The sequence below is a fragment of the Ictidomys tridecemlineatus genome, chromosome 4, assembly GCF_052094955.1.
Source record: "Ictidomys tridecemlineatus isolate mIctTri1 chromosome 4, mIctTri1.hap1, whole genome shotgun sequence".
Taxonomy (NCBI): domain Eukaryota; kingdom Metazoa; phylum Chordata; class Mammalia; order Rodentia; family Sciuridae; genus Ictidomys; species Ictidomys tridecemlineatus.
In genome coordinates this window covers 9,750,386-9,778,207 of record NC_135480.1, presented here as the reverse complement: position 1 = coordinate 9,778,207, position 27,822 = coordinate 9,750,386, and the positions used below count along the sequence as shown (strand labels likewise).

The 27,822-nt window shown below is 36.0% G+C and overlaps 1 protein-coding gene across 13 annotated transcripts in view; it reads left to right on the top strand.

Moving 5' to 3' along the window:
- LOC144376993 (organic anion transporter 7-like) overlaps positions 1-26,373 on the top strand; it is a 43,839-nt gene extending 17,466 nt beyond the window's left edge. The window contains exons 5-10 of one of the 13 annotated variants that reach the window (XM_078045809.1): positions 15,655-15,778; positions 21,182-21,297; positions 21,978-22,192; positions 23,727-23,835; positions 24,731-24,934; positions 25,844-26,373. In XM_078045809.1, the coding sequence (XP_077901935.1) occupies positions 15,655-15,778; positions 21,182-21,297; positions 21,978-22,192; positions 23,727-23,835; positions 24,731-24,934; positions 25,844-25,904 (829 nt within the window). In that variant the 3' untranslated portion in view covers positions 25,905-26,373. Of the gene's footprint in view, positions 1-15,654; positions 15,779-18,295; positions 18,339-19,186; positions 19,245-21,181; positions 21,298-21,977; positions 22,193-23,726; positions 23,837-24,699; positions 24,935-25,843 lie in introns of those variants that run through there. The other 12 variants (XM_078045810.1, XM_078045811.1, XM_078045820.1 and 9 more) reach the window with 12 other exon arrangements.
- Positions 26,374-27,822: the final 1,449 nt, after the last annotated feature.

Below are 27,822 nucleotides of genomic sequence, written 5' to 3'. Positions count from 1 at the left end.
GCCATGAAATTCACAATAGCCAAGTTATTAAACCAGTCAACTGATGAGTGTATAAAGAAAATGTGGTTTATATACACAATGAAGCTTCACTCAACTCATAAAGAGTAAAATTATGTCATTTTTTGGTAAGTGGATGAAACTGGGAAACATCATGCTATGTTAAATATGCCAACCTCAGAAAGTCAAGTGTCATGATTTCTCTTAGATGTGGAAGATAAAGACCATAAAAAGGAAAAATGCTGGGGAAATATGAAAATAGAAGACAGACCAGTACATTAAAGAAAAGGGACCTATGGCTTAGAGGAAGGAAGGTATTAGCCTGTAAAATTGAACGAGAGTCATCTCAATTATACTGTTATGTTTTATGGATGTATGAGCATGTTTTTATTCTTTTTAGTTATATGTGACAGTAGAATGTATTTTGACATATCATTCATATATGTAGTACAAATATAATTTTTGTGGTTGTACATGATGTGGAGTTACACATGTAGTGAATTCATATATGCACATAGAAAAAGTATGTCTGATTCATTCTACTGTTTTTCCCATTCCCATCTATCCCCATTCCTCCCTCCCCACCACCAATTATGTGTCACTATTCACATACCAGACAGAACATTTGGACTTTGGTTCCTTCAGAACTGGCATATTTCATTAGCATCATGGTCCCCAGTTCCATCCATTTACCAGAAACTGCCATAATTTTATTCTTCTTTATGTGTAATATTCCATTTTGTGTATTTACCACATTTTCTTTATGCATTCATCTATTAAAGGGTACCCAAGGTGGTTCCATAGCTGAGCTACTGTGAATTGAGGTGCTTTGAAAATTGATGTGGCCATGTCTCTATAGCATGCTTATTTTTCCTCTGAGTATATTCCAAGGAGTGGGATAACTGGGTCAAATGGTGGCTCCATTCCAAGATTTTGGAGAAATTTTCTATACTGCTGTTCAGAGTGGTGGCAACAATTTTCAGCCCTACCAGCTATGTAGGAGTGTACCTTTATTCTCACATTCTTGCCAATATTTATTGTTATTTGTATAAATGATAATTGTCATTCTGACTAGAGTAAGATAAAATCTCAATGAAGTTTTGTTTTGTATCTTTTTAATTGCTAGAGATGTTGTGCACTTTTTAATATATTTTTTGAGCATTCATGTTTTTTCTTCTGTCAAGCATCTATTCACTTCTGTAACACATTTATTGATTGGGTTGTAACTTTATTTTTTCTCTGGTGTTAAGTTTTTTGAGTTCTTTATATATCCTGGAGATTAATGCAATATCTGAGGTGCAGATATTCAAAGATTTTTCTCCAACTCTGTAGTGTCTCCCTTCATGTTATTGATTGTTTCCTTTTCTGTGAAGAATTGTTTAGTTTGACAGAGAAAAATTGAAGGCATTCTCTCTAAAATCTGGAACAAGACAGGGATGCCCTCTCTCACCATTTCTATTCAACATAGTTCTTGAAACACTGGTCAGAGCAATTAGACAGATGAAAGAAATTAAAGGAATAAGTGTATGAAAAGAAGAACTTAAACTAGCACTATTTGCTGATGATATGATTCTATACCTAGAAGACCCAAAACACTTCACCAGAAAATTTCTAGAACTAGTAAATGAATTCAGCAAAGTAGCAGAATATAAAATCAACACTCATAAATAAAAGGTATTTCTGTATATCAGTGACAAATCCTCTGAGAAGAAAATAAGGAAAACTACCCCATTCACAATATCCTCAAAAAAAAAAAGATACTTGGGAATCAACTTAACAAAAGAGGTGAAGAATCTATACAATGAAAACTACAGAACCCTAAAGAGAGAAATCAAAGAAGACCGTAGAAGATGGAAAGATCTACTTTGATCATGGATAGGCAGAATTAATATTATCAAATGACCATACTACCAAAAGCACTATACAGGTTTAATGCAATTCTGATCAAAATCCCAATGACATTCCTCATAGAAATATAAAAGGCAATCAGGAAATTCATCTGGAAAAATAAGAGACTCAGAATGGCTAAAGCAATTCTAAGCAGGAAGAGTGAAGCAGGTGGTATCGCTATACCAGACCTTAAACTGTACTATAGAGCAATAGTAACAAAAACAGCATGGTATTGGCACCAAAACAGGCTGGTAGACAAATGGTATAGAATAGAGGGCACAGAGAATAACACACAAAATCACAATTATCTTATATTAGACAAAGGTGCCAAAAACATGCACTGGAGAAAATATAGCCTCTTCAACAAATGGTGCTGGGAAAACTGGAAATCCATATGCAACAAAATGAAATCAAACCCCTATCTCTCACTATGAACAAAACTTAACTCAAAATGGATCAAGGACCTAGGAATTAAACAAGAGACTCTGCATCTAATAGAAGAAAAAATAGGCCCTAATCTTTATTATGTGGGATTAGGCCCCACTTCCTTAATAAGACTCCTATAGCACAAGAATTAAAACCAAGAATCAACAAATAGGTTGTGTTCAAACTAAAAAGTTTTTTTCTCAGCAAAAGAAATAATCTGTGAGGTGAACAGATTATTATTATTATTAGCCTACATGCTGGGAGCAAATTTTTATTCCTCACACATCAGATAGAGCACTAATCTCTAGGGTATATAAAGAACTCAAGAAGCCAAGCACCAAAAAAAAAAACAACAACAAATAACCCAATCAATAAATGGGCCAAGGACCTGAACAGACATTTCTCAGAAGAGGATATAAATTCAATCAACAAATATATGAAAAAATGCTCATAATCTCTAGCAATCAGGGAAATGCAAATCAAAACTCCTCTAAGATATTATCTCACTTCATGCAGAATGGCAGCTATTATGAAGACAAACAATAATAAGTGTTAGCAAGGATGTGGGGAAAAATGTACACTCATACATTGCTGGTGGGACTGCAAATTGGTGCAGCCAATATGGAAAGCAGTATAGAAATTCCTTGGAAATCTGGGAATGGAACCACCATTTGACCCAGCTATTCCTCTTCTCGGACTATACCCAAAGGACTTAAAAACAGCATACTACAGGGACACAGCTACATCAATGTTTATAGAAGCACAATTCAAAAGAGCTAAACTATTGATCCAATTTAGATGTCCTTCAGTGGATGAATGGATAAAAATTGGCATTTATACACAATGGAATATTAATCAGCATTAAAAAATAACAAAATCATGGCATTTGCAGATAAATGGATGGCGTTGGAGAAAAAAATGCTAAGTGAAGTCAGTCCCCCCCCCCAATGCCAAATGTTTCTCTGATATAAGGGGGGGGAAGGGTGAATCATAGTGGGGTAGGGAGGGAGAGCATGGGAGGATTAGATTAATTCGAGATAGGGAAGAGAGGTGGGAGGGAAAGGGAGGGTGAAGGGGATTAGCAAAGATGGTGGAAGGTGATGGTCATCATTATACAAAGTACATGTATGTAGACTTGAATTGGGTGTCAACATACCTTATATACAATCAGAGATATGAAAAATTGTTATATATGTGTATTAAGAATTGTAATGCAAAAAAGTGCATGTAATGGCATAAATTGATGTGAACATACTTTATATACAGAGATATGTAAAATTGTGCTCTACATGTGTAATAAGAATTGTAATGCATTCCACTGTTGTTGTGTATTTAAAAAAATAATAAAATCAATAAAAATTGTTTAGTTTGATACAGTCCCATTTGTTGATTCTTGATTTTACTTCTTGTGCTTTAGTAGTCTAGTTGAGGGAATTGGTTTCTAAGCTGACATGATAAATACTGGGACCCACATTTTTCTTCTAGAAAATGCAGGGGTATAATTTCATTTTATTACATATGGATATTCAGTTTTCCCAGCACCATTTATTGAAGAGGCAATCTTTTTTTCCAATGATGGTGCCTTTGTATAGTATGAGATAACTGTTTTTATGTGTGCTTATTTCTGTATCTTCTATTTTGTACCACCGGTCTTCATGACTGTTTTGGTGTCAATACTATGCTATAGCTCTATAGTATAATGTAATGTCTGATATCATGATGCTTCTTGCTTCATTTATCTTGCTGAGAATGACTTTGGTATTCTAGGGCTCTAATTTTTTCAAATTAATTTCATTACTGTTGTCTCTATTGCATAAAGAATGTCATTGGACCCTAATATAAATGGGATTAAATTTGTATAGAACTTTTGTTAGTGTGACCATTTTGACAGCATAAATCTGAGTCAAGAATATGAAAGAGTTCTTTATCTTCTATGCCTTCTTCAATTTCTTTCTTTATTGTCCTATAGTTTTAATTTAAGAGGTCTTTTGGCTCTTTGTTCAATTGATTCCTAAATATTTTTTTGAGGTTAATATGAATTGGATAGTTTTCTTTTTTCAGTTGATTCATCATTGATGTATAGGAACACAACTGACTTATGGGTGTTAATTTTATATCTTGGTACATTGCTGAATTCATTTGCTAGTTCTAGAAGTTTTCTGGTGGAGTGCTTTGGGTCTCCTAAATATAGAATAATGTCATCTCTACACAGTCATAATTTGGTTCTTCTTTTCCTATTTGTACCCATTTAATGTGTTTCTTCTGTTTTATTGATCTGGCTAGAGCTTCCAGGATGATGTTGAATAATAGTGGTGAAGGAGGGCATCCCTGTCTTGTCCCAGTTTTTAGAGGGAATGCTTTCAATTTCTCTCCGTTTAGAATGATGTTGGCCTTGGGTTTAACATAGGTAAGTTTTACAATGTCATCGTAAAACTATCCCTAGTTTTTTTAGTGTTTTGAAAATGAATGGATGTGGCATTTTGTCAAATAATTTTTCTGTATCCATTGAGATAATCATGTAATTATTGTCTTTAATTTATTGATGTGATGAATTATGTTTATTGATTACCATGTATTGAACCAAATTTGCATCCCTGGGATAAACCCCACTTTATCATGTTACACTATCTTTTTCAATTTTTTTATTTGTTTTAATTAGATATGCACAAGAGAGAATGCACTTTGATACATCATACATAATGGAGTATAATTTCTTATTCTTCTTCTTGTACATAATGGGAAATCACACCAGTTGTATAGTTAGATATGTACATAGGGTAATAATATTTGATTCATTCTACTAATCTTTCTACCCCCATACCCCCTCCCCTCCTTTAAATCCCCTCTATCTAAAATAACTTTATACTTCTCTAGTCCCCACCCCCATGGTGAATTTTAATTCACATATCCAAGAAAACCTTTAGTTTTTTTTGGGGGGGTGGGGTGGGGGAAGATTGGCTTATTTCACTTAGCATGATATTCTGCAGCTCTATCCATTCAATGGCAAATGACATAATTTCATTTTTCTTTAAGGCTGATTAATATTCCATTATATATATATATATATATATATATATATATATATATATATACTGATTGTTTCTATGTTGAGCTTGTGAATGGAGCTGCTGTAAACATTGATGAAGCTGCGTCATTCTAATATGATGATTTAGTATTATGCAGCACTAAAAAATGACAAAATCATGAAATTTGCAGGAAAATGGATGGCATTAGAGCAGATTATGCTAACTGAATCTAGCCAATCCCTAAAAAACAAATGCCAAATGCCTTCTTTGATATAATGAGAACAACTAAGAACAGAGCAGGGAGGAAGAGCAGGAGGAAAAGATCAACTTTAAACAGAGACATGAGGTGGGAGGGAAAGGGAGAGAAAAGGGAAATTGCATGGAAATGGAAGGAGACCCTCATTGTTATACAAAATCACATATAAGATGTTGTGAGGGGGAAGGGAAGTAAGAAAAAACAAGAGAAAGAATTAAATTACAATAGATGGGGTAGAGAGAGAAGATGGGAGGGGAGGGGAGGGGGGATTGTAGAGGATAGGAAAGGTAGCAGAATACAACAGTTACTAATATGACATCATTTGAAAATGTGGATGTGTAACCGATGTGATTCTGCAATCTGTATTTGGGGTAAAAATGGGAGTTCATAACCCATTTGAATGGAATGTATGACATATGATATGACAAGAGTTTTGTAATGTTTTGAATAACCAATATAAATAAATAAATAAATGAATAAATAAATGAATGAATAAATAAATAAAAGAATAAAAGGAAAAAATGCTAGGAATAAGGAGGAAAATCAAATATGTATATATGTTCATGAACCATTAAAGTCACAATTAAACAGAGGAAAAAAATGAAAGTAAGAAACAAACAAACAAACACATAAATAAAGAAAGAAAAAAGAAAGAAAAGAATAATGAAAGGTTTTAAAAAGTTAAAGAATTGAACTTCAAAATATTCTCAGGTTTTGTTCTCAGCAATTTTAGGTGGTCATCTGGAGTGTTATATTCCACCCTCCAAATTGCTGGAGTGAGAGAGGTAATCCCATAGGTGGAATGCCTGGAGAGAGGGTTTAAGCTTAGGTAGGTTTCGGGCTCTTCACTGAATGCCAATTGGTCCAGAGATTTAAACAGTACACCTCCAGTGTCCAGCAATGGCTGCTCTATCTGGGAGACTGTAACCCAGGGAACTCCCTTGGGTTCCACTTGTGTGTTGCAGGGAGGAAATTCTTAGTACAGTATGTCACCTTCAGACAATGCATTTTCTTGTCTTGGTCTCAGTTTCCAAATTCAATCACTCTTGCCCCTGCCCTTCTAAGTTCCTAGACAGATAGGTCTCTCCCAGCCCTGCAAGCAGCCAGTTCTGCAAGCAGCCAGTCCTGCAAGCAGCCAGATCAGAAGGTGAGGGGTAGAGCCAGGTGGGTTTCCCCAACCAGTTGTCCTCTGTGTAAACCTCTCTCCATGTGTGATTTTTCTCATGGACACTTAAGCACACACTGTGTTGTGTAGTATGTGTTTACTGGGCCAAACTCATGTTAGCCAAGAACTGAAACCTACAGCTTTATTAAAGAAGTCACTGCCTGCTCTTGAATGTTGCAATGTGAACCCTAATTTATTCTCTCAGTTGCAACATTGCTGGTCTTATTCCTAGGTCTTTGATCCGTTTTGAGTTGCATTTGTTCAGGGTGAGAGATAGAAATCTAATTTTATTCTTCTACATAAGGATATCCGATTTTCCCAGAAAAATGTGTTTAAAGTGTTGTCTTTTCTCCAGTGTATGTTTTTGACAACTTTGGCAATAATCAGATGTGTCTGCATGGGTTTATCTCTGTGTCTTCTATTTTTTTTTCCATTGGCCTTTATGATTGATTTAACAAGTTTGGTTGGCTTGAGTTAGAGTCAAAATCAGTATAAAGCCTTAGATTTGCGTTTGCATAATATTCTCACAGTTTGTTGGTTCTAACATTTGAAACAGATACAAAAGTATGTTTCAATAATTTCTAATTGGTTATAACTTTTCTGTGTTCATATATGTATATACCACCAGTGAAACTCCCCATCATGTACAACTAGAAGAAATGGATCCAAAGTAGTATAAGTTACACTCTATGTATTTATAATGTCAAAATACACTCTTCTTTTATGTATATGTCAAAAGAACTAAGTTTTTAAAACTTCATCAACAAATAATCTTAACTTCTCTATGATAATTTATGTAATAGCTGACTGATAATAATGAATACCTAATATCTCCACCATATAACTATTCCACTGCAGTTTTCTTTTGTGCTCTAACTTTACTGTAACCATTTGAACCTCTGTATTTTCTCCCTTACCCACCATCTTCCTTTCTTCCTTCATTGACTTCTCATTTTTTTCTATTTTCTTTTTTTGTATCATATTTTAGATTCTAATGGAATATACAATTATGAATGTGTAGCCCTCTCATGCTCTTCTCTTTTGCCATTCATAGACATTCTTCAGGAAGGAGCAGAGTCATAGAGATCATTAGAAATTACATTTTTAGTAGATGTGGACATATGGCTTACTTTAAATCTATCACTCTTATTTTCTGCTTTCAAAGTTGCTTTACAAGTTAAAATTAACAATGGAATTTTTCTGAGCTTATATGCTAAAGCTAAGATATATCTGCAGGTTAAGAGTTATTACAAAAAGATAACTACTTACCAAAATATCCTCCATATCAAAGAGGAAGAGGAGTTTATCTCAACAGATGCACAAGTCTAGGACTTCTGAACATGCGAGGAATAATGCCATCAAGTCTCCATCCAAATTTGCATTTCCCAAATTAAAAAAAAACCCACACATATTTAAAAGGATGAAATTCCAGAAGGAGATAATAAAATGATTATTAAAATGATTAATGAGTTAAACGAAGATCTAAGGAACAGAGTGAGAGAAAATTCAGGAGGTGAAAAACCATTTCAGTGGGAGATTGACTAAGAAAAACCACCCAACCAGAACTCCTGGAAATTAAAAACACAATAAATAGAATAAAAATTAATTTGGAAGAATCAACAACAGATTAGATTTTGTATAAACAGAGTTTCAGGCCTTGAAGAGAGTTTATATGAACTTGAATACTTATAGGCACTAAAATAAAAATAAAATCACTATCAGAATATACAAGAACTATGGGAAAGCATTACGAGACCAAACTGACTTTGTAAATTTGACGATAAATAGATGGATCTGAGATTATCATGCTAAGTTAAATAAGCCAATCCCCCAAACTGCAAAGTCAAATGTCTCTTTGATGTGCGGATGGAAACATGCAACAAGGAAAGAAGAATAAAAGTTCAGTTAGACAAAGGGGAATAAAGGAAAGGGAGAGGAGATAGGAATCTGAAAGACAGTAGAATGAATTGGACATAATTTTCCCATGTTCATATATGAATACATGACCAGTGAAACTCCACATCATGTACAACAAAAAGGATGAGTTCTTGATTAGAATAATTATATTATATGTATATATAATATGTCAAAATATATTCTAATGTCATGTATACTTTAAAAGAACAAAGGAAAAGAACATCTCTGGAATTGAAAAGGGAATGGTGATACAAGCTAATGGTACTAAGAACTTTTCAGTTGAATAATAGAATAAAATTTTTAAAACTTTAAGTATTTGGTGAACATGTAGGAGTCATATAGAACTAAACATATACAATAGCAAAAAAATCTCTCTGACACATCATAATCAAAATGCCTAATATAGTGAATAAGAATAGAATTTTAAAACTGCAAGGAAAAATGTCAGAGCCAGGCACAGTGGTACACCTCTAATCCCAGTGGCTCAAGAGGCCGATACTTCAATTCTAGCTTTAGCAACTTATCAAGGCACTAAGCAACTCAGTGAGACCCTGCCTCTAAAAAATTACAAATAATGGCTGAGAATGTGGCTCAGTGGTTAAGTGCCTCTGAGTTCAATCCCCAGTAGAGAGAGAGAGAGAGAGAGAGAGAGAGAGAGAGAGAGAGAGAGAGAGAGAGAACATGTTGGCACACATTAGAGGTAAACCAGTGCAGACAACTCCTCAGTTCTTCACACCATTTTAAATCCAGGAAGGCATAGAATGAGGTAATCTAATCTCTGAAAGAAAATTTCCAACCAAGATCACTATATGCAGCAAAACCATCCTTTAGAATCAAATAAAAAATAAAAACTTCCAAAAATGAGAATATACTAAAAGAATTCATGAGTACAAGGTAGCACTACATAAAATACTTAAAAAATACTACCCATAGAAGAATTTAAAAATAATCTCAACTTGCTTCTAATGTGGGCTGCCATTTTTCTCTTTCAGCTTTTAAAATTCTATCTTTGTTCTGTATATTAGATGGTTAATTATGATGTGTCTTGGGAAGGATTTTTTTCATCTTATTTGGGGTTGTAAATTCCTCTTGTATTTGGATTTCCACCTCATTCCTACAGTTTGGAAAACTTTTTGATATAGTTTCACTGAAAATTTTATACATTTCTTTAGTTTATGTCTTGGTGCCTTGTACACAAAGGAAAACTTAGATTTGAGTTCTTAATGCTATCTCTGATTTCTTGTATATTCTGGTCATGATTTGTTACCTTTTATTTATTGTTGACTTTGCTTTTAAAATTGTATACTTCATCTTTGATATTAGAAAATTTGCCTTGTGTGTGGTCTAATATATTGGTGATGTTTTCAGCTGAATTTTTATTTGATTTATTATTTCTGTTCCAGAATTTGTTCTTTTCAAAAATTTCTGTTTATTTCAATATTATATCATTTCTGGTATATTATCTCTTAGTTCATTTCATAGTTATGCCTTTAGTACACTGAAAAATTTAATTAGCAGCTGTTTTAATCAGCTTATTTTGTTACTGTGAACTCAAGACCCATCAAGAAAAATATTAGAGGAGGAAAACTTGATTTGGGGGCCAACGGTTTCAGAGGTCTTAATCAATAGACAGCAGGCTCCCATCCTCAGTGCTCAAGGTGAGACTACTCATCATTGCAAAGGTAAGCAGTTCACATGATGAACAAAAGGCAGAGAGAGTGGTCTCCACTTGCCAGATACAAATATATACCCCCAAACCATGTCCTCAATTCCCACCTCAGCCAGCTACAACCCACCACTGCAGTTACCACTCAGTCAATACCTATCAAGGGATTGATTCATTGGTTCGTTAAGACTCTCACAACCCTATCATTTCTCCTCAGAACCTTCTTTCATTTTCTCATACATAAGATTTTGGGGAACACCTCACATCCAAATAATACATAAACTTTCTAAATTCTTTTTCTGGCATTTCCTCCATTATGATATCAGCGGGATTAGTTGTATTGTGAGGTATTTGGAATGACTTGATTCATTGCTTTCCATATTGTTAGTATTCCTTAAGGGATATTTATCTCTTTTACTTTTATATAAAGGACATTTTCTTGTTATGCTGTGGGTTGGGTGAATGCCTTGAGTTCCACATTTTCACTCAATTTAAATTTCCTACTATGTCTAATCTCTAAGAGGACACTGAGAGGAGAGAGATTAATTTCAAGTAGTTACAACCACTTCAGAACAATTTCATACTAATAAATCTTTTAAAAACTACTTATAAATGTTCTCCAGAAATCCACTAGTCTGAGTGGTAAATGGGGGTGATTTTACTTAATTGGTTGATAAATTAGTTAATAAGAAAATAAAAATGTTTTGAAACTGTATTTGGCTTCGAACCTTTGTGGGGGGTCTTATCCTGCACGCTAAATTCTCATGCCCCTAGGATTGAGTAGATGAAGTTCTTGGGTAGGCATGGGGATTTCCAACATCACTGAAGAGTTCTACCCATAGGTCATGGTAGCAGACCACTATGGGTAGATGGTGAATGGAAAGATTTCTGTAGCCCCCCTCCACTGATCACCAAATATGAACTTTAAATTCTCCATCCCTAAGTGTATCCTGCCCACCTGTTTAATTTTCCTGTCCTTTTCAACTGATCATTCACACCACAGGGCCCAAAGGGAGAATAGGTTGTACTCTCCTCTGTTTCTGTCCTGAATTCCCTGGTTCTGCTATTCACTATGATCATGTTGGGATCATGATTTTGCAGGCGAACTTGAGATAACACAGTAAGCACTGGCTGAGACAAAAGTGGACGTTTTTGTAAAGAACTCTCAAGTTCCTACAGGAACAAGATTCAGCCTAAACTCCTACAGTTAGATCTCCATTTCTGTTCTTCATTTACATATTGAGAAACATGGAGCACATTTAAACACCAGTTCACTCAGGGGTGTTTGTGTCTGCCAAGTCTAGACTGCCTTTTAAAGGTGTTTATGTGTCCAATTTGTTCACTGTGTTTCTCTTTCCCTTTGTGTGGTCCCTCCCTTTGTGGTGGTGCAGGCTCTGGTATGTTTCCTTATATCCTTCGTTCACAACACCAGAATTTCTGGGCTTCTCTGAATCTCTGACAGACAAATACTGATTTTTAATGATTTCCTTCATACACCCACCTTGTAATTAAGAAGTACCACTGTTTCCTCAATTCCAAACATCAGAGCAAGTGGGAAGTGCCTCCTTCCTCTTCCCACCATTTGGGAGCCTCTGAACAACACACTGTTGGACAAGGACTGGATATGAGAAAAAATCAAGAGAAATATTAAAAATTCTTAGAAACAAACAAGAATAATGATACAACATACCAGATCTAAGAAAAAATATTATGTAGTAAGTGCCTACATTTAAGGTAGAAATATCCTAAATAAAAAATCTGATATTAGATCTCAAGGCCAAAGGCAATGAGGATCAAACTACTTCTATGTTCATTAGGTGATAGTAAATAATCAAAATACAAACCAATGAAATAAAAAAATGAACCCCTCCCCCAAACTCACAGAATTAATATAACAAAGAGTTAATTCTTGGAAAAAATAAATAAGACTGTTAAACTCTTAGCCAAACTAATTATAAGAAAAAAAGAAGGAACCATCTAAAGAAAATTAGTGCTACATGGACAATATAACCACAGACATTTCTGAAATACAAAGGACCATTAAGGAAAATTAAAAACTTATTTTCTTATAAATTGGAGAATCCAGATGGTATTTAAATATTTGTAAAAACATGTGACTTACACAAATGATAGCCAAAGGGTATAGAAAAGCTAAGTGGATAAAAAAAGCAGTAATATTGAATTAACAATAAAAACCTTTGTGACAAAGAAAATTCTGGTACTAGTTGGATATTTGGCTGCATTCTATAAGACCTTTAAAGAAGAAAACTTCTCAAGACTCTCTAACTTGTTTCATGAGATAAAAAGGGGATAATATTTACAACTTTATTCTATGAAAGCAGAAACATTCTGATACCAAAACCAGATAATGAAAAATAAAGGAACAAAAACTGCAGGCCAACATCCTTGCAGTGTCTCATGGCAGATAAAAAGGTCTGAAAGGCAAAATTAATCAGAAGAGACAAAGAAGACTAGTTCATACTGCTTAAGGAATCTACAGATTCAGTGCTATCCCCATCAAAATGCCAATGAAATTCTTCACAGAACTGGGAAAACAGTCCTAAAATTCATTTGGAAGAATAAAAGATGTAGAATAGCCAAAACTTTTGAGCAATAAGCACAATGCTAGAGGCATCAAAATGTCCTTCAAATTATATTACAGAGCTATAGTAACAAGACCAGTATGGAACTGGCATACAAGTAGACATGAGGACCAATTAAGCAGAATAGAAGACACAGAGAAAAATCTGCAAAGATACACTCATGATCCTTGTCAATGGTGCTGAAAACATATAGTGGAGAAGATATTCTTTTGAAGAAATGGTGCTGGGAAAGCTGAATATTCATATGTAGAAGAATGAAATTATATCCTTACCTCTCATCTGACATAGTCAAGTGGCTCAAGGACATAGAATTTAGAACCGAAACTCAGAAACTGCTAGAAGAAAACATTAGTTCAACATTCCAATATATTAGTGCAGGTATTGATCATACAGCATAAAAAATAAAACAAAGAATAAGTTGGATGGTATGAAATTTTAAAAACAAATTGCAGAGCACAGGAAACAAGAACATGAAGAGAGATTCTGCTGAATAAGAGAAAATATTTGCCAACTGCTCTTCCTACAGGGAATTAATATTCATAATACATAAAGAACCCACAAAAACCTTAAAATCAGAAAAACACATGATAAATAAATGAGCAAAACAAATAAGACCTATTTCTCAAAAGAAGAAATACAAGTACATAAAAAGTTCAATATTCTTAGCAATCATGGAAATGCAAATCAATGCTACACTGGGATTTCATCTCACCCCAGTTAGAATGGCATTCATCAGTATACAAATAACAATAAATGATGATGAGAATGAGGGGGAGAGGTATACTTGTACAATGTTGGTGTAACTGTAAATTCCTACCACCACTGTGGACACCAGTATGAAGATCACTCAGAAGACTAGAAAAAGAATCACCATGTGACTCAGATATTCCACTCCTCTCTATCTATCCACAAAAACTAAAATCAGCATTCTATAGTGATACATACCCATCTTTATGGCAACACAATTCACAATACCCAAGTTATGGAACCATCCTTGATGTCCATCAACAGATAAGAGGATAAAGAAATGTGATACATATACAAAGTGGAGTTTTACTTGAACAACAACAACAAAAAAAAATGAAATTAAGTCATTTTCTGGGAAATGGATGGATCTGGAGCACATCAAGCTAAGTGAAATAAACCATCCTTAGATCAATGGTCAAATGTTCTTTCTCATATGCAGAAATGGGAGAGGAAAAAAGAAATAAAAAAGGGATCCACAAAAATTTAAAAGAGACCAATAGAGTAGTGAAAGGAAATGTAAAAGTAAACAAGGAGATGTATGTAGTTGGAAATAAAATCAACCAAATTATGATATTGCCATGATAAAAGGTACCACAGTGATTCCATTTTATATATATATAATTTAAATCACTAATTAAAATATAATAGAAGAGGGACCAGTGGAGGAGAGGAAGGGGATCATGGTGAGGGAGTAGGGAATAGAGAAGGGGAGATACTGGGGAATAAGGTAGATCAAATTATGCTGTGTGCATCTATGAATGCCAGTATCATATATAGTTGTAATAGATTAATAAAAATTTTTAAAACTAAGTTTTAATTTGATTCTGTTATTTCTTATTTTAGGGACCTGATAAAATTAGTATGATTTTTAGTACAATTTGTGGTAACAACCACTGTTATGCTCTCTCTATGTACTTTTTTAAAAATTAAAATACTTAGGGACTATGAAGATGCTTGATGAAAACTAAATGTATTTAATAAACATGAAATGACAAAACAATAAAACATTTTCCATCACATCAAGAAGCACTTGAAGATTAGATAGCCACAACTATGTCATGTAGCTTTGTGTATAGCTTTCAAAGAAAAATGCCCAACAGAGAATATTTGGGGGATTTGCAACTTTGGAGGTGATAAAGGATGAGAGAAAGAACTATTTATTTTTAGTTTTTGGCAGATACAAAATCCTTGATTGTATGTGGTGCTGAGGATCGAACCTGGGCCGCATGCATGCCAGGCGAGCCCGCCATTGCTTGAGCCATATCCCCAGCCCCTTAAGATAGGCTTTGATGTTCCTCCTCCCAAAAAGCTGGCTCAGTGGAGGAGGCCCATTTGGTGAGGAATGACTCTCAGACAGATGATTACAGATTGAGAGGGTGAGATGATTTCTGGCAGACAAGAGGGTGTACCCTGTGGTGCACTCATCCATGATGTCATTCATGATTATAATAAATCTGAAAACTGGTGACGTTGCTGTTCCCATTACATAGATGAGAGTGTCCAGGCAGACTGAGCTGTTTGTGTATCAGATTCCACCACAGTGGCAGAAGTAGGAGTGCTTTCAGTCTGCATGGGACCTTCAGTAAGCAAAAATATTTTGGGGGTGCTTATTTTAGGAAAAGAACCCTTTATAAATCGGCATTTCTTTTGCCCTTACAAAGAACTTGGATAAGGTCTGAACAGCCAAGTGTCCCTTGTGCTCCAGTGCTATGGGTGCCATAGTCAAGGTGTGTCCAACCAACAAGGCTGCTAATAGGAAGGACTCCATGTGTGCCATCCCAGCTGTGCAGGTGTACTGCATGCAGGCATCATTTCCCATTTGCCCAGTTATGGTACCAGGCAACATGACAGTGTGTTTCTTGGCTTAATTGAGTAATGGTAGGTATTAGATTGAAGGAGAATGAAGGTGATGTGGTAAATACCATGTGAGAGTTGACTACACTTCCATTGTCTTTGATCAGGTGGATGTCAGAGTCAGCTCGGTGGCTGATTACCAACAACAAACCCGAGGAGGGCTTACAGGAACTTAAAAAAGCTGCACGGGTGAATGGAATGAAGACTTCTGCAGATGCCCTAACCATAGAGGTGAGCAGTATGGGAGGTGCTTATGAGACAGGGAAGACACACTGTTAATAGGTGTCCAAAGATGCAATGTGGTGTAATTGAAAAGATTGGGCACAGAGATTTTATTCAGAGGAGGCAAAGAGTTCCAATTTTTTCTTCCTTTGGAACTCATAATTAATTCACACAACTGCCTCCACAGGATTTTATTCTTTTTATTTGACTAGTTTTTAATTTGACAGATAACACTGTATGTTTTTATCTTTACAATGTAATGTTTTGAGGCCTACAAGGTGGAATGGTTAAGTCTAGCCAATTAAATCAATTAAGTAAACTAATTAATAAAAGTCTCAATAAACCAACATGTTAGTTAGCTTTTGGTGTCAGTGACCAAGATACCTGAGAAGAATGATTTTGCCCAGGAACATTTTACTTTGTGCTCACAGTTTTGGAGGTCCCAGTCCATCGTCATTTGACTCTATAACTCCAGAAGTTAGATGAAGCATTTTTTGCAGAGTGCATTGTAGAGAAAGGCTGTGCACTTCATGGTAATCAGGAAACCAAAATAGAGGAGAAGGAAACAGAAACAAACACAAAATCCCCACGGTGTTTCCCTAGTGACCCACTTCTCCATCTACACCCCACCTGCCTATGGTAAACCACTTTTCAACCCATTCAAATTTTTGAATCCTTCAAAAGGATTAATTCACTATGTATGATACTCATAATCTAATCATTTCACCTCCCCCAATAACAGTGGAACGTTGGGGGAGACCCCTCATATCCAAACCATAACAACCAATAATAAATTTAAATGTTACAAGTCAAAAGTGCATTAAATATATATAATCTACTGTATATATACACACACAATACCTGGTGGAGTGTAGGTTGTTACCATAAAGATCATGTTGATGAGAACTATGGCTCCCTGCAGCTGCCTAACATGTTGAAAGAATATCATGCAGTATCCCACAGGAAATGATCAAAATTCAAAATGTATTTCTGTAGAAAGTATATTGTGCTTTCACTCTGGTAAAGTTAAATAATCTTTAGTTGTGATATAATCAATTTTATTTACACACTCATCTTTATTTATTTATTAACTTTAATTTTGGGAATTGAACCTCCTGGTGTTTTACCACTGAACTACATTTTCAGTCTTTTTTTTTTTTTTGGAAAATTTTTTTTTTATTGTTGGTCTTTCAAAACATATTTCGAGACAGGGTCCTACTAAGTTATTGAGGCTAGCCTTAAACTTGTGATGCTCCTGCCTCAGCCTCCTGATTTGCTGGGATTACACGCATGCACCATCAAGCCCAACCTATTCACTTGAGTTGGTTCCATAACTTGGCTCTTTTATATACACTGAATATAGCAATTCTATTTTTACTTATTGAAGAAACTTCACATTATTTCCCATGATTGTACTAATTTGAATTTCTATAAATAGTGTGCAAAGGTTCTCTGTTGTTCACATTCTCATTAACACTTGTAATCCTTCATAGTTTTTTTTAAATTATAGCCTTTCCAAGTGGGAAGAAGTAAATATATCATTGTAATATTTTTTCTTTTGCTAGGGATTGATCCCAGGATTGCTCCATCACTGAGCTACATCCCCAGTATCTCCTCCACTTTCTTATTTGGGGAGAGGGGAATCACTCAATATCCAAAGCTGGGCTCAAATTTATAATCTCCTACCTCAGTCTCCCAAGTAGCTGGGCTTACAAACACATGCCACCATGTTCTGCTTCATTGTAGAACTGATGTGCATTTACTGTGTGCTTAGTGATATTGAGTATTTATTTTTTACCTATTGCCCATTCACAGGTCTTCCTTTGAGAGGTGTCTGTTCAGATCTTTTGCCCATTTTTTTAAATCAATGGTTCCCACTACTGCTCATAAAGATCCCTGTGTGTAAGTGTTAGGGAGGTGGATGCTGCAGCCTAGGAATCTGTATTTTGAAGTGTTCCAGGTGGGATTCTGAAGATTTTCTTCCTATCTTAATTTCAGATTTTTTGGTAATTTAATTAATTTTTGGTTATTGAGTCATTTGAGTTTCTCATACATCTTGGAGAACAATGACTTATTAGAGCATAGTTGACAAATATCTTCCTCCCTGTGTATTTTTTTCTTCCATATGTTCCTTGCTTCCTTTTTGTGCAGAATTTTTTTCTAATCCTTCTTGTCAATTTTGACTTGTTTCTTTTTGTGGTCTCATCTAAAAATTCTTTCCCAAACCACAGTCATGTAGTTTTATTACAAGTTTTCTTCTGGTAGTGTAATTGTTTGGGGGACTTCCATTTAAGTCTGCAGTCTATTTTGGATCAGTTTCCCTATGTAGTAAAGACATGGGTCTGACTCTTTTTCCAGCATGTCAAATGGGTTTTATTGTGTTGAGATATGATCCTTGAATACCTAACTTGTTGAGAGATTTTATGATGAAAGGATGCTGAATTTCATCTGATGCTTTTCCTGTACGTCCTTAATACAGATTTTACTGTGTTCTGTAAGTTGTTTTTTGTGTTTCTGTTTCTTTAGTCTTGAAATGTAGACATGTGTGAAGGAAGACACAATGACAAAATGGTATGTAAAAATGCTTAGCATCACTAAGCATCAGGGAAGTAGAAATCAAAACCACATTGAGATATTACCTGTACCTGTTAGGAGAGCTTTAATTAGATTAAGGACAACTAATAATGAGAATGTGGATAAAAAAAGAACCCTTGTACACACTGCTGATAATAATGTAAATTGATGCCACCATTGTGGATAACAATATGGAAATTCCTCAAAAATTTGCATATAATTATTTGATCCAGCAATCCCACAACTTGGTATATATCCAAAGGAATTCAAATTTGGATCTCGAGGAGATCTCTGAATTCCCATATTCATTTTGGAAATACATCAGATAAGTAAGTTCTAGAAATCCACTGTATGGCATTCTGACAATAATAAACAATACTATATTATGTACTTCAAAGTCCAAGAGGTCAGATCTTGTCCTAACTGTTCTTATCAAAATAAATAACAAAAATGAATACACAGGGGAGGAAGAATTTTGAAGGGGCTCAGTATATTGATAGGTTTTGGTGACAACTTCACAGGTATGCAGTTACTTCCAAAATCATTAAGATGCATTGTTAAATATGGGCAGATTTAACAATATTGATTATATATTAAAAAGAAATTTGACAAGCAGAAAATAGTTATCATCATCTTCTATCTATGAACAAGTTCACAAACATTGTCCCAAAGCTCAAATGATTTGTTTTATTACTCAACTGGCACTGGAATGTCAGTTCTTTCAGCTTCAAAATGCATCCTGCCTCGGGTCTCTGTTTTGCCCTCTTTCCCCATAGCATTTTTCCTTTCTTGCACTTCCTTTCTGAGATGTTCCATAACTCCCTGTGACAAATTCTTTGACAGATATGGGACAGAAGCATTTCCAGCTCCTGTCTTCAGAAAGATCACCCATCCTCACCAGGTCAGTGGGCTTGATGCAGTCTTTGAGCAGTCAAGTAATGCGGCAAAGTGAATCCCAAAGATGGAAACTTAACCTCAATGTAGAGATGGAGGCTTTGAATGCATCTTGAAAATTTTAGTGTCTGAAATGTGTCTTTGAGATTAGGGTAGAACCATCGAGGTTTCAACAGTCAGGTTACATGTTTATTTGCATTTGAGTAGAGTCCAAATGACTTCAGAAGGGCAAAGTGACTGGTGCCCTGGTAAATGTTTAACTCCAACATTCAAAGATTTGAAAAAATCCTAGAGTCCAGAATTGTAGCAATTATTAATTTCTGTGGATTGCTAAATTCCACCAGAGTCAAATTCAAGCTAATCTTATGATGTCAACAGGCTTTTAATCATTAAAAATTTAACAAAGAGCTATTATAAATCAGTATGAACTGACTTCAAGGCACCTGTGTTGGCACACATGGAAAACTGAGACAATTTCAGGATTTTCCCCAAATCATGGTGTGATTATGGGCATAGAAAGGAAGTTACAAAGAAAGATATATTCATAAAATGTGAAGAACCAGCATATCCCCATTTGAATAGGTGCTGCTTCTTCCCCAAATAAGGGTTACCAGGAAGGACAACTTGTAAAGGCCCCAATGTCAGCTAGCATTACCCACCTAATATCTCTGGAAGCTCCACTCATTTCTGTAAGCTCATCAAACATTTGTAACTGGTACCAAATTAAGCCAGTATGCCCTGATGTTTGACTTTGATATTGGAAGGGTTTGAAGACCACTCTCAGGCATTGCAGCCCTCATCTGAGACAGATTTAAGGTCTTCTTGCAGTCAACTCTTATTAATATCACGAGAACAATGGCCAGTGGTCATGGGTTTATGTGTTTGGTGCAGAGGGTATCACCACAGATGCCTCTCTAACACAAGCATAAATCCTGTTTCCACTACTGAAGCTAGGGCTGAAAGCTGTCGGGCCATTCCCAGTGGTGTAGAACTCCCCAGTCACGGGAGTAGGTCCAATTCTCTGAATTGCCTTCTTCACAAAAGTTTTCTGATGACGTTTATAGTATTATCACATTTGTAGAGGAGACATGGCAATGGAATTAATATCTCCAAATAACTAGTAAATTAATAAGTATAAGAGTTCTGGTAGAAGTAGTTTGTTATGTATATTTATAAATTACTACTAAATATCCTGGAAAATGTTTGTGAGAAGGGCGTTTTCCCCCTACTTTTCCTGATCCTGACTCTTTTATTTCATCTTTTCAATGACAAAGAAATTGAGGTAAAGTGATAGCAGTCACCTTGCCCATGGTACACAAAAGCAATTGGCAAGTCCAGTGTAGCACTTCAGTATAAAACTGAGTCTGACTTTAAATCAATTTAAACCAATATCATCCCTGATTCTGACTCAAGTTTAATTCTAGGTTTCTCTTTCATGGGGACACACCATGCAAGTTATTTTATAAAAAAGGGTGACTCAAAAACTAAAAAATAAAAAAAAAATAAGTTTCCAGGAAAAAATTCATCTTCCTGAGACAGAAGAATTGTTTTCTCATCATTAGTAACTAATGGAGAAAAAACTCTACTACCTACACTTCTATAGCCATCTAGTATGATTGGGGCTTTGGATTGTAGGATTGTAGCCTAACCCATCATTTGGTTTCCTTCCTCATATAAATCTCTAACATACAATCTCTTTTTCAATGCTGTATAATCCTCTCCAGTTTCCTGCTAATGTGTCTTCATTGCACAAGTTCCCTGAGGTTCTGTGAACTACTGAGTTCGCCTAGCACACTGCTTTTATACCTTCTATTATTTCAATTTCTATATTTTCCACTAGATAATGAAATTATTGAACTTGCTCTCTTTGTTTGCTTGGTGCTTCCTCAATACCCATCATTTTCTGACAATGGAACAATTTGTTGTCTCTGTTATTAACTGAAGGCTGTGAGATCCGCCATGAAGGAGGAGCTGAAGGCAACACAGACAAAACCTACTCTGTGCGACTTGTTCCACACACCCAACCTGTGTAAACGGATCTGTCTCCTGTCCTTGTTGAGGTAGGCTTCACATCATGCTTACAGAAATACTGGAGAAAGAATTTATTCCTTCCTTCAAAGTGTACAATATGTGGTGAGCACAGCTTTGGAGATAAAAGATGAGGAAGACATAAAGAGCACCACGATGGCTGTGGACAGTCAGAGGGTCATGTAAAGACTGACACAGAACCATTGCACAGTGAGGAGTCCTGTTTATCATATCACACAGCGAGGCTCACACCAGAGACTGATGCTGCAAACTCCAACTATGAACAGACGTTGTCTCTGATTTTCTTCATTGCTTGCTTTCATTGTTTGCTTTAATGGAGGTAAAATTTCAAAGAGTGAATTGCATAAATATATGTAATTCACTGTATATTTACACATGTAAAGATATTTCCAACACTCAGATCAAGAGCTGAAAAAAACTCTAAAATCCTAAAGACCCTTTAAGGATTGTATTGTATTTCCACAATATTCCTCACGTGCTCCCAAACTAAACATCCCTGATGGCCTCCAGCATCATATATTTGTTTTAGTACAGTTAATAATTAAAATAATCACCCATAGGCACATATTCCAAAGAAGAGATATGCCTGTATGTTTCAACACCAACAAATGACTGAGCCAGTATTACCATTATCTAAAGGATATAAGTGCTAACCCTTGTGGCATGTGTCTTTCCTGTGTGTTTGCTACAGATTTGCAACAATGCTGCCTACTTTTGGCTTGATTCTCCACCTCCAGCACCTGGGGATCAATGTTTTCCTGGTCCATGTTCTCCTTGGTGTAGTCAACCTCCCAGCCAATTGTGTTTCACTTTGGGCACTGAAACATAGGGGCCGTCGTATAAGCATATTTTTTTTCATGTCCATGATGGGAATCACTTTGCTGGCCATCATATTTGTGCCTGCAGGTGAGGAAAGAGCACAGGGTGAAAAAGGAAATATGTTACCCACTTCCCTCAGGATTTTTCAGGTAGCCCCTACAGGAATCAGAAAAACTGGATTCTAAGTTCTCCCTTACACAAGTTGGGCATTTAGGACAGATTCTGCCATTAGGTTGCTAGGAAGACAGCCAAAAGTCAGTAAAGTTTGTTCAGATGCCTGCTTCTCTTCATTATTGTCAGTTAAGTACCTGGAACGTGGTGCCACTGAGTTCTGAGTTTCTCTAGGTCAGCAATACAACATTTACCCATTGGCGAATCACATTTTCTTGCAAATATGAAGGGTCTAGACTTACCATCATGAGCCGCACTGTACTATCACTTCCTCTGGCTGGCTCTGTCTTATTACTTCACCTTCAGTGACAATTTATTCCCGAACTCTGTGTGTCTATACATGAGTCTCATGGTAGGTCACCAGAATGCAACCTTAGATTGGAGAGTTGTCTTGACTTAAAGAAATAAAACTCCTTGTGTTCAAGTAGAGAAGAGGTGTACAGCAGCACCAATATATCCATCATCATGCATTGCTGAACTCCTTGTGTTGTAATGTGTTTTACAAATCCCACAATAGTGGGCTCTCCTCCTCCTCCTCCTCCTCCTCCTCCTCCTCCTCCTCCTCCTCCTCCTTCTCCTCCTTCTTCTTCTTTTTTTTCTCTCTCTCTGGTACGAACCAGGAGCTGACTGTAGTGGCACTTAACAACTGAGCCACATCCCCAGCCTGTTTTATTTTTAGACAGGATCTTGCTAAATGGCTTAGGGTCTTGCTAAGTTGCTAAAGCTGGCTTTGAACTCTCCATCCTTCTGTCTTAGCCTCCAGAGAAAATAAGATCACAGGTGTGTGCCATCACACCCATGTATAGTCTCCACTTCTCTTGAATGTGGACAATGACGTCAGTTTGCTGCTCTGCAAGAAAACCTTCTCCAAGATTTCAAGCTCTCATGAGATTTTCTTCTTAGAATAGGTAACTGAATCTATGAAAGTTTCGTTCAGTGGTTTCCAAAGTGTGACATGTTTTCCGTAAGAGAAGTCCTTTTTCTTGAATCTTGATAAATTTTACTAGATCAGGCTATTCTGCAGCTTGTCCATTAATATAGTATTCTTGTTCTTTTATAACTGTGTTTTATAAAAGAGCAAGACACTCTTCAGTAATTCTGACACCCTTCAGTAATTCCTATATAACTGTCCTATCTGCCACATAAATGGTACAAGAGACACTTGAAAGAAAAAGAATGTGAGTTCCTTCTACATTCAGCATCCTCTCTCCTTATTTAGCAAACTTGGGAAGGCAAGGAGAATAAATGAAATTATTGCAAACATTTTATTCACCATAATTTAAAACATTCAGGTAAGTCCCTTAGGTTGGTCACAAACTTCACCTCTGTGCAGTTTATCTATAGTATATTTTACACTGTGAATATCTCCAATAAGGGTGTTTTCCATTTGGATTTGGGGGATGCCAATACCTTCATCTAAGATCCTGACTCTCCTGGATCATCTTTCCAGAAATGCAGACTGTGCGTATGATTCTGACAACTTTGGGAGGAGGAATTTGTTTTGCCTCTGTTACCTGTTCTTTGACCCAGGCAAATGAACTGCTCCCCACGGTCATCAGGTACAAAATCTCACAGGTTCTCTATCAGGGTAAAAAGGGCCTGTTTCCAAATCATTGACTTTTCAAGCAAAGAAAACACAAATAATCAATGGTGATGATAACAATTACAGCCACAGTTTACTCAAAGTTAGCTTTTTGCTAGGTACTTTTATGTGTGATAATATACCACCAACATACATCTCATGTATTCTTTGGAGTCACCTAAATTTGAGATGCTATTATGCAACTGACAATATCCAAGTTATGGATCCAGCCCAGGTGTCCATGAACAGATGAGTGCATAAGAAGAATGTGGTAAATATACACAATGGAGTTTTATGCAGGCATAAAGAGAAGAAAATTATGTAATTTGCAGGTAAATGGATGGAATTTGAGAAGACCATGCAGAGTAAAATAAGCCAGACTCAGGAACTCAAGGGTTGAATGTTTTCTCATATATGAAAGCTAGAAAGAAAAAAGTGGGGAACCATGAATTTTCAATATAATTGAAGGAAACTTCTAGAATAGAGGATGGGAAAGAGGCAGGATAGAGGAGGAACTATAAAATGAACTTGACAAAATTATGTTCATATACAAATGTATGCAATAATTTGTATAATTGAAAAGTAGCAATAAAATAAAGTAAATGAATAAGAAAATAAAACAAATGAGCAATAAAGCAAAATATTAAATAAATGAATAATAGATTTCTAAATGATAAAACGTGTCTTAATGGACTGTGAACTTGAGAAAATTTGCTAGCAAACCAACAAAAATTTCAAAAGCAAGAGCACATCATCAAACTTCTCATGACAAAACATACCCCTTTAGGTCTCCCATAATTAATGCATGAAGGTGACACAAACCCATGTGCATTCTCAACAGATTTATTATGCCTTGTTGTTTATGCTCCAAGGGCAACAGCTTTTGGAATCATTGGAGTTTGCGGTAGTTTGGGGGCAGCTGTGGCTCCCCTGTTGATGACCCTGGAGACATATGCTGAACCCTTGCCCTGGATCATCTATGGAGCCTCCTGCTTTTTTGCTGGCCTTGTTGTCTTCCTCCTTCCAGAAACCAGGAATCATCAACTGCCTGATTCCCTCCAAGATATAGAAAGTGGGTGAGTGAACCCTTTCATGGTCCCTTAGAAGAGTTATGTACCATAGATCTGAGATGAGAAGACAGATTCCACTGGAGCCATATATCTCTGGAAATTATAGACTTACTCTCTTTCCATGTGGTCAGTACCATTGGTTTAGTAAAAGGAATATCCTTTAACCAGTGATCTCAGATGTTCCCCTGAAGATTTCTAGATCATGCCATCGATTTTTCCTCAAACTGCCCCAGTAGGTTTAGTAGTAAATACATCACAATTAGATCTACTCAGTCCTTGCTGCTACAGTGTAACTGAAGGTATTTCACAAACATGCACATATACAAATGACAAATCTCACTCTCTATGTCCTACTATCCGGTAGCCCAATGACAGCTGGTAGCTTTCTGGCACTGTCATTTCTTATAGGCTTGAGCTCTTCCCTGGTCACTGAAGAACCCAGGGGTGATCATTACAAGACTAGGGTCCCTTCCATAGCTGACAGTACATTTTAGGGGAGGAGTCTTGTTGTGTTGCCTGTGAGATTCAGACTATCTTGTTTTCATCAGGAATGAAAGTGTTCAGAAAAGAGAAAAATGCAATGGTAAATAAAGGAATTTAAAAATGATGAATGATTGGAAAGATTTTTAAATTTTTTTGTACTTCCCTGGTTTTTCCAAAGACTTCTGTGGAGAATGACATGGTGGCCAAAGATGGAATAGAAACCATCAAACCTGCCTTCCAAATATTATAGTAATATTTGACTTTTACTTCACAATATTTACTGAAATCCATGGGCGGGTGTCATTTTTTTTTTTACCAAGGATGGTGGGGAAAGGATCAGCTTGCTGTAAAGAATGCAGGAGATAATGCTTTCTCCATGTCCTTTCTTGTTTGTATTTCTTTCATCATGTATTTTTTTCATATCTGTTCTAGTGGGAAAGGCTCAAGAAAAACAGAGCAGGAAGATACCTCCATCAAAGTGACACACTTCTAAGGAATTTCACAAATGGGATACTGATCAAGAGCAAGAAAAAGAAGAAATATAAAGATTACTCCAAGACATCAGCAAAAAATTAAAATAAATAGAAGCAACAGAAAATTCCCATTTATAATGGTGAATCTAAATTATTGTATACAAGATACTTTATGAATCACAAGAAGTTGAAAGAAACTACAGTACTTTGAAATACATGAGAGAATATTTATATAGTGTAGATACCTAAAATGTTTCTGAATAGGGAGATGGAATTAGCTTTAAAACATTTTTCTTTCTGAATTTATAGAAAGAGTATTCTTACTTAAGAATACTCTTAAGAGTATAATTACAATGAAGAATCCAACACTCTTGAAAAGACTTGAATCTTAGTAGTTCCAAATACATGTAAATACCAGTATGTGAGTCAGCTTTCTGTCTGAGCAACAAAATAAATTGAGTTAAATGACTTAATTCAAGGAAAAATTTATATTGGAAATGGTTTCAGAAGTTTCTTTCCATGTTTGCTTTGCCTTGTTGCCTTGGGTCTATGGAAATGGAAAGTATTATATTGGGGAGTCCCTGGTGGAAAAAACTTGCTCATCTAATTGAAGACAAGAAGAGAAAGGAAGATATGAGCATCTCAATATCTTCTTCAAGGTCACACCCCCACTGATTTAAATCACTTCAACTAGGTACAAATTTTTGAAATATTTACCACCTTCCAATCACACCACCAGCTGGTGGCCAAGCATATAACACATAATTATTTGGGGCACACTTCAGATCTAAGCTTTACCATTCTGCCCCCATGCCCCAAATTTCATGTCTATCCCATAATGCAAAATGCACTGAGATCAAAGATCCAAAGGCTCCCTTCGTCTTAACAGTTTTAGCATCTCCAGGATCAAAGTCTCTCCTAAAAATCAGGGCACATTCTTAGCTTTGAGTCCCTATTTAAAAAGTTATATACTTCCAACATACAATGTGGGACATAGTCAGGTGACACGTTCCTATTCCAAAGGTGGGAAATAGGTGCATAGAAGGGACCAAAATTCATCAGGGTATAGATTAAATCCTGTGATTCCATGTCCAGTATTTCAGACACAGGGTGTAATTTGAGCTCAAAAGAACTGGAGCAGACCCAGCCTTGTGGACTGCTCATAAGGCGACTCTCTTGGGCTGGATCAGGTCACTGATGGCACCTTCCCTTGGCAAGTGTTCTGTACTTCTGGACCCTCCAACTTCTTGGAGTCTCCACAGCAGCTTCACCTTCACTCTCACAGTTTAACACATCATTATATTAAAAGATGTTTACAGGGCTTCCAACCCCACCACAATCTATGTGTTTTTATTTTTTATTTATTTTTTTATTGGTTGTTCAAAACCTTACAAAGCTCTTGACATATCATACTTCGAACAATAGTTTCAAGTGAGTTATGAACTCCCATTTTTACCCCAAATATATATTGCAGAATCACATAGGTTACACATTCACATTTTTACATAATGCCATACTAGTGACTGATGTATTCTGCTACCTTTCCTATCCTCTACTATCGCCCCTCCCCTCCCCACCATCTTCTCTCTCTACCCCATCTACTGTAATTCATTTCTCTCCTTGTTTATTTTCCCATTCCCCTCACAACCTCTTATATGTAATTTTGTATAACAATGAGTGTCTCACTCCATTTCCATGCAATTTCCCTTTTCACTCCCTTTCCCTCCCACCTCATGTCTCTGTTTAATGTTAATCTTTTCTTCCTCCCTGCTCTGTTCTTATTTACTCTCATTATATCAAAGAAGACATTTGGTATTTGTTTTTTAGGGATTGGCTAGCTTCACTAAGCATAATCTGCTCTAATGCCATCCATTTCCCTGCAAATTCCATGATTTTGTCATTTTTTAGTGCTGCATAATACTCCATGGTGTATAAATG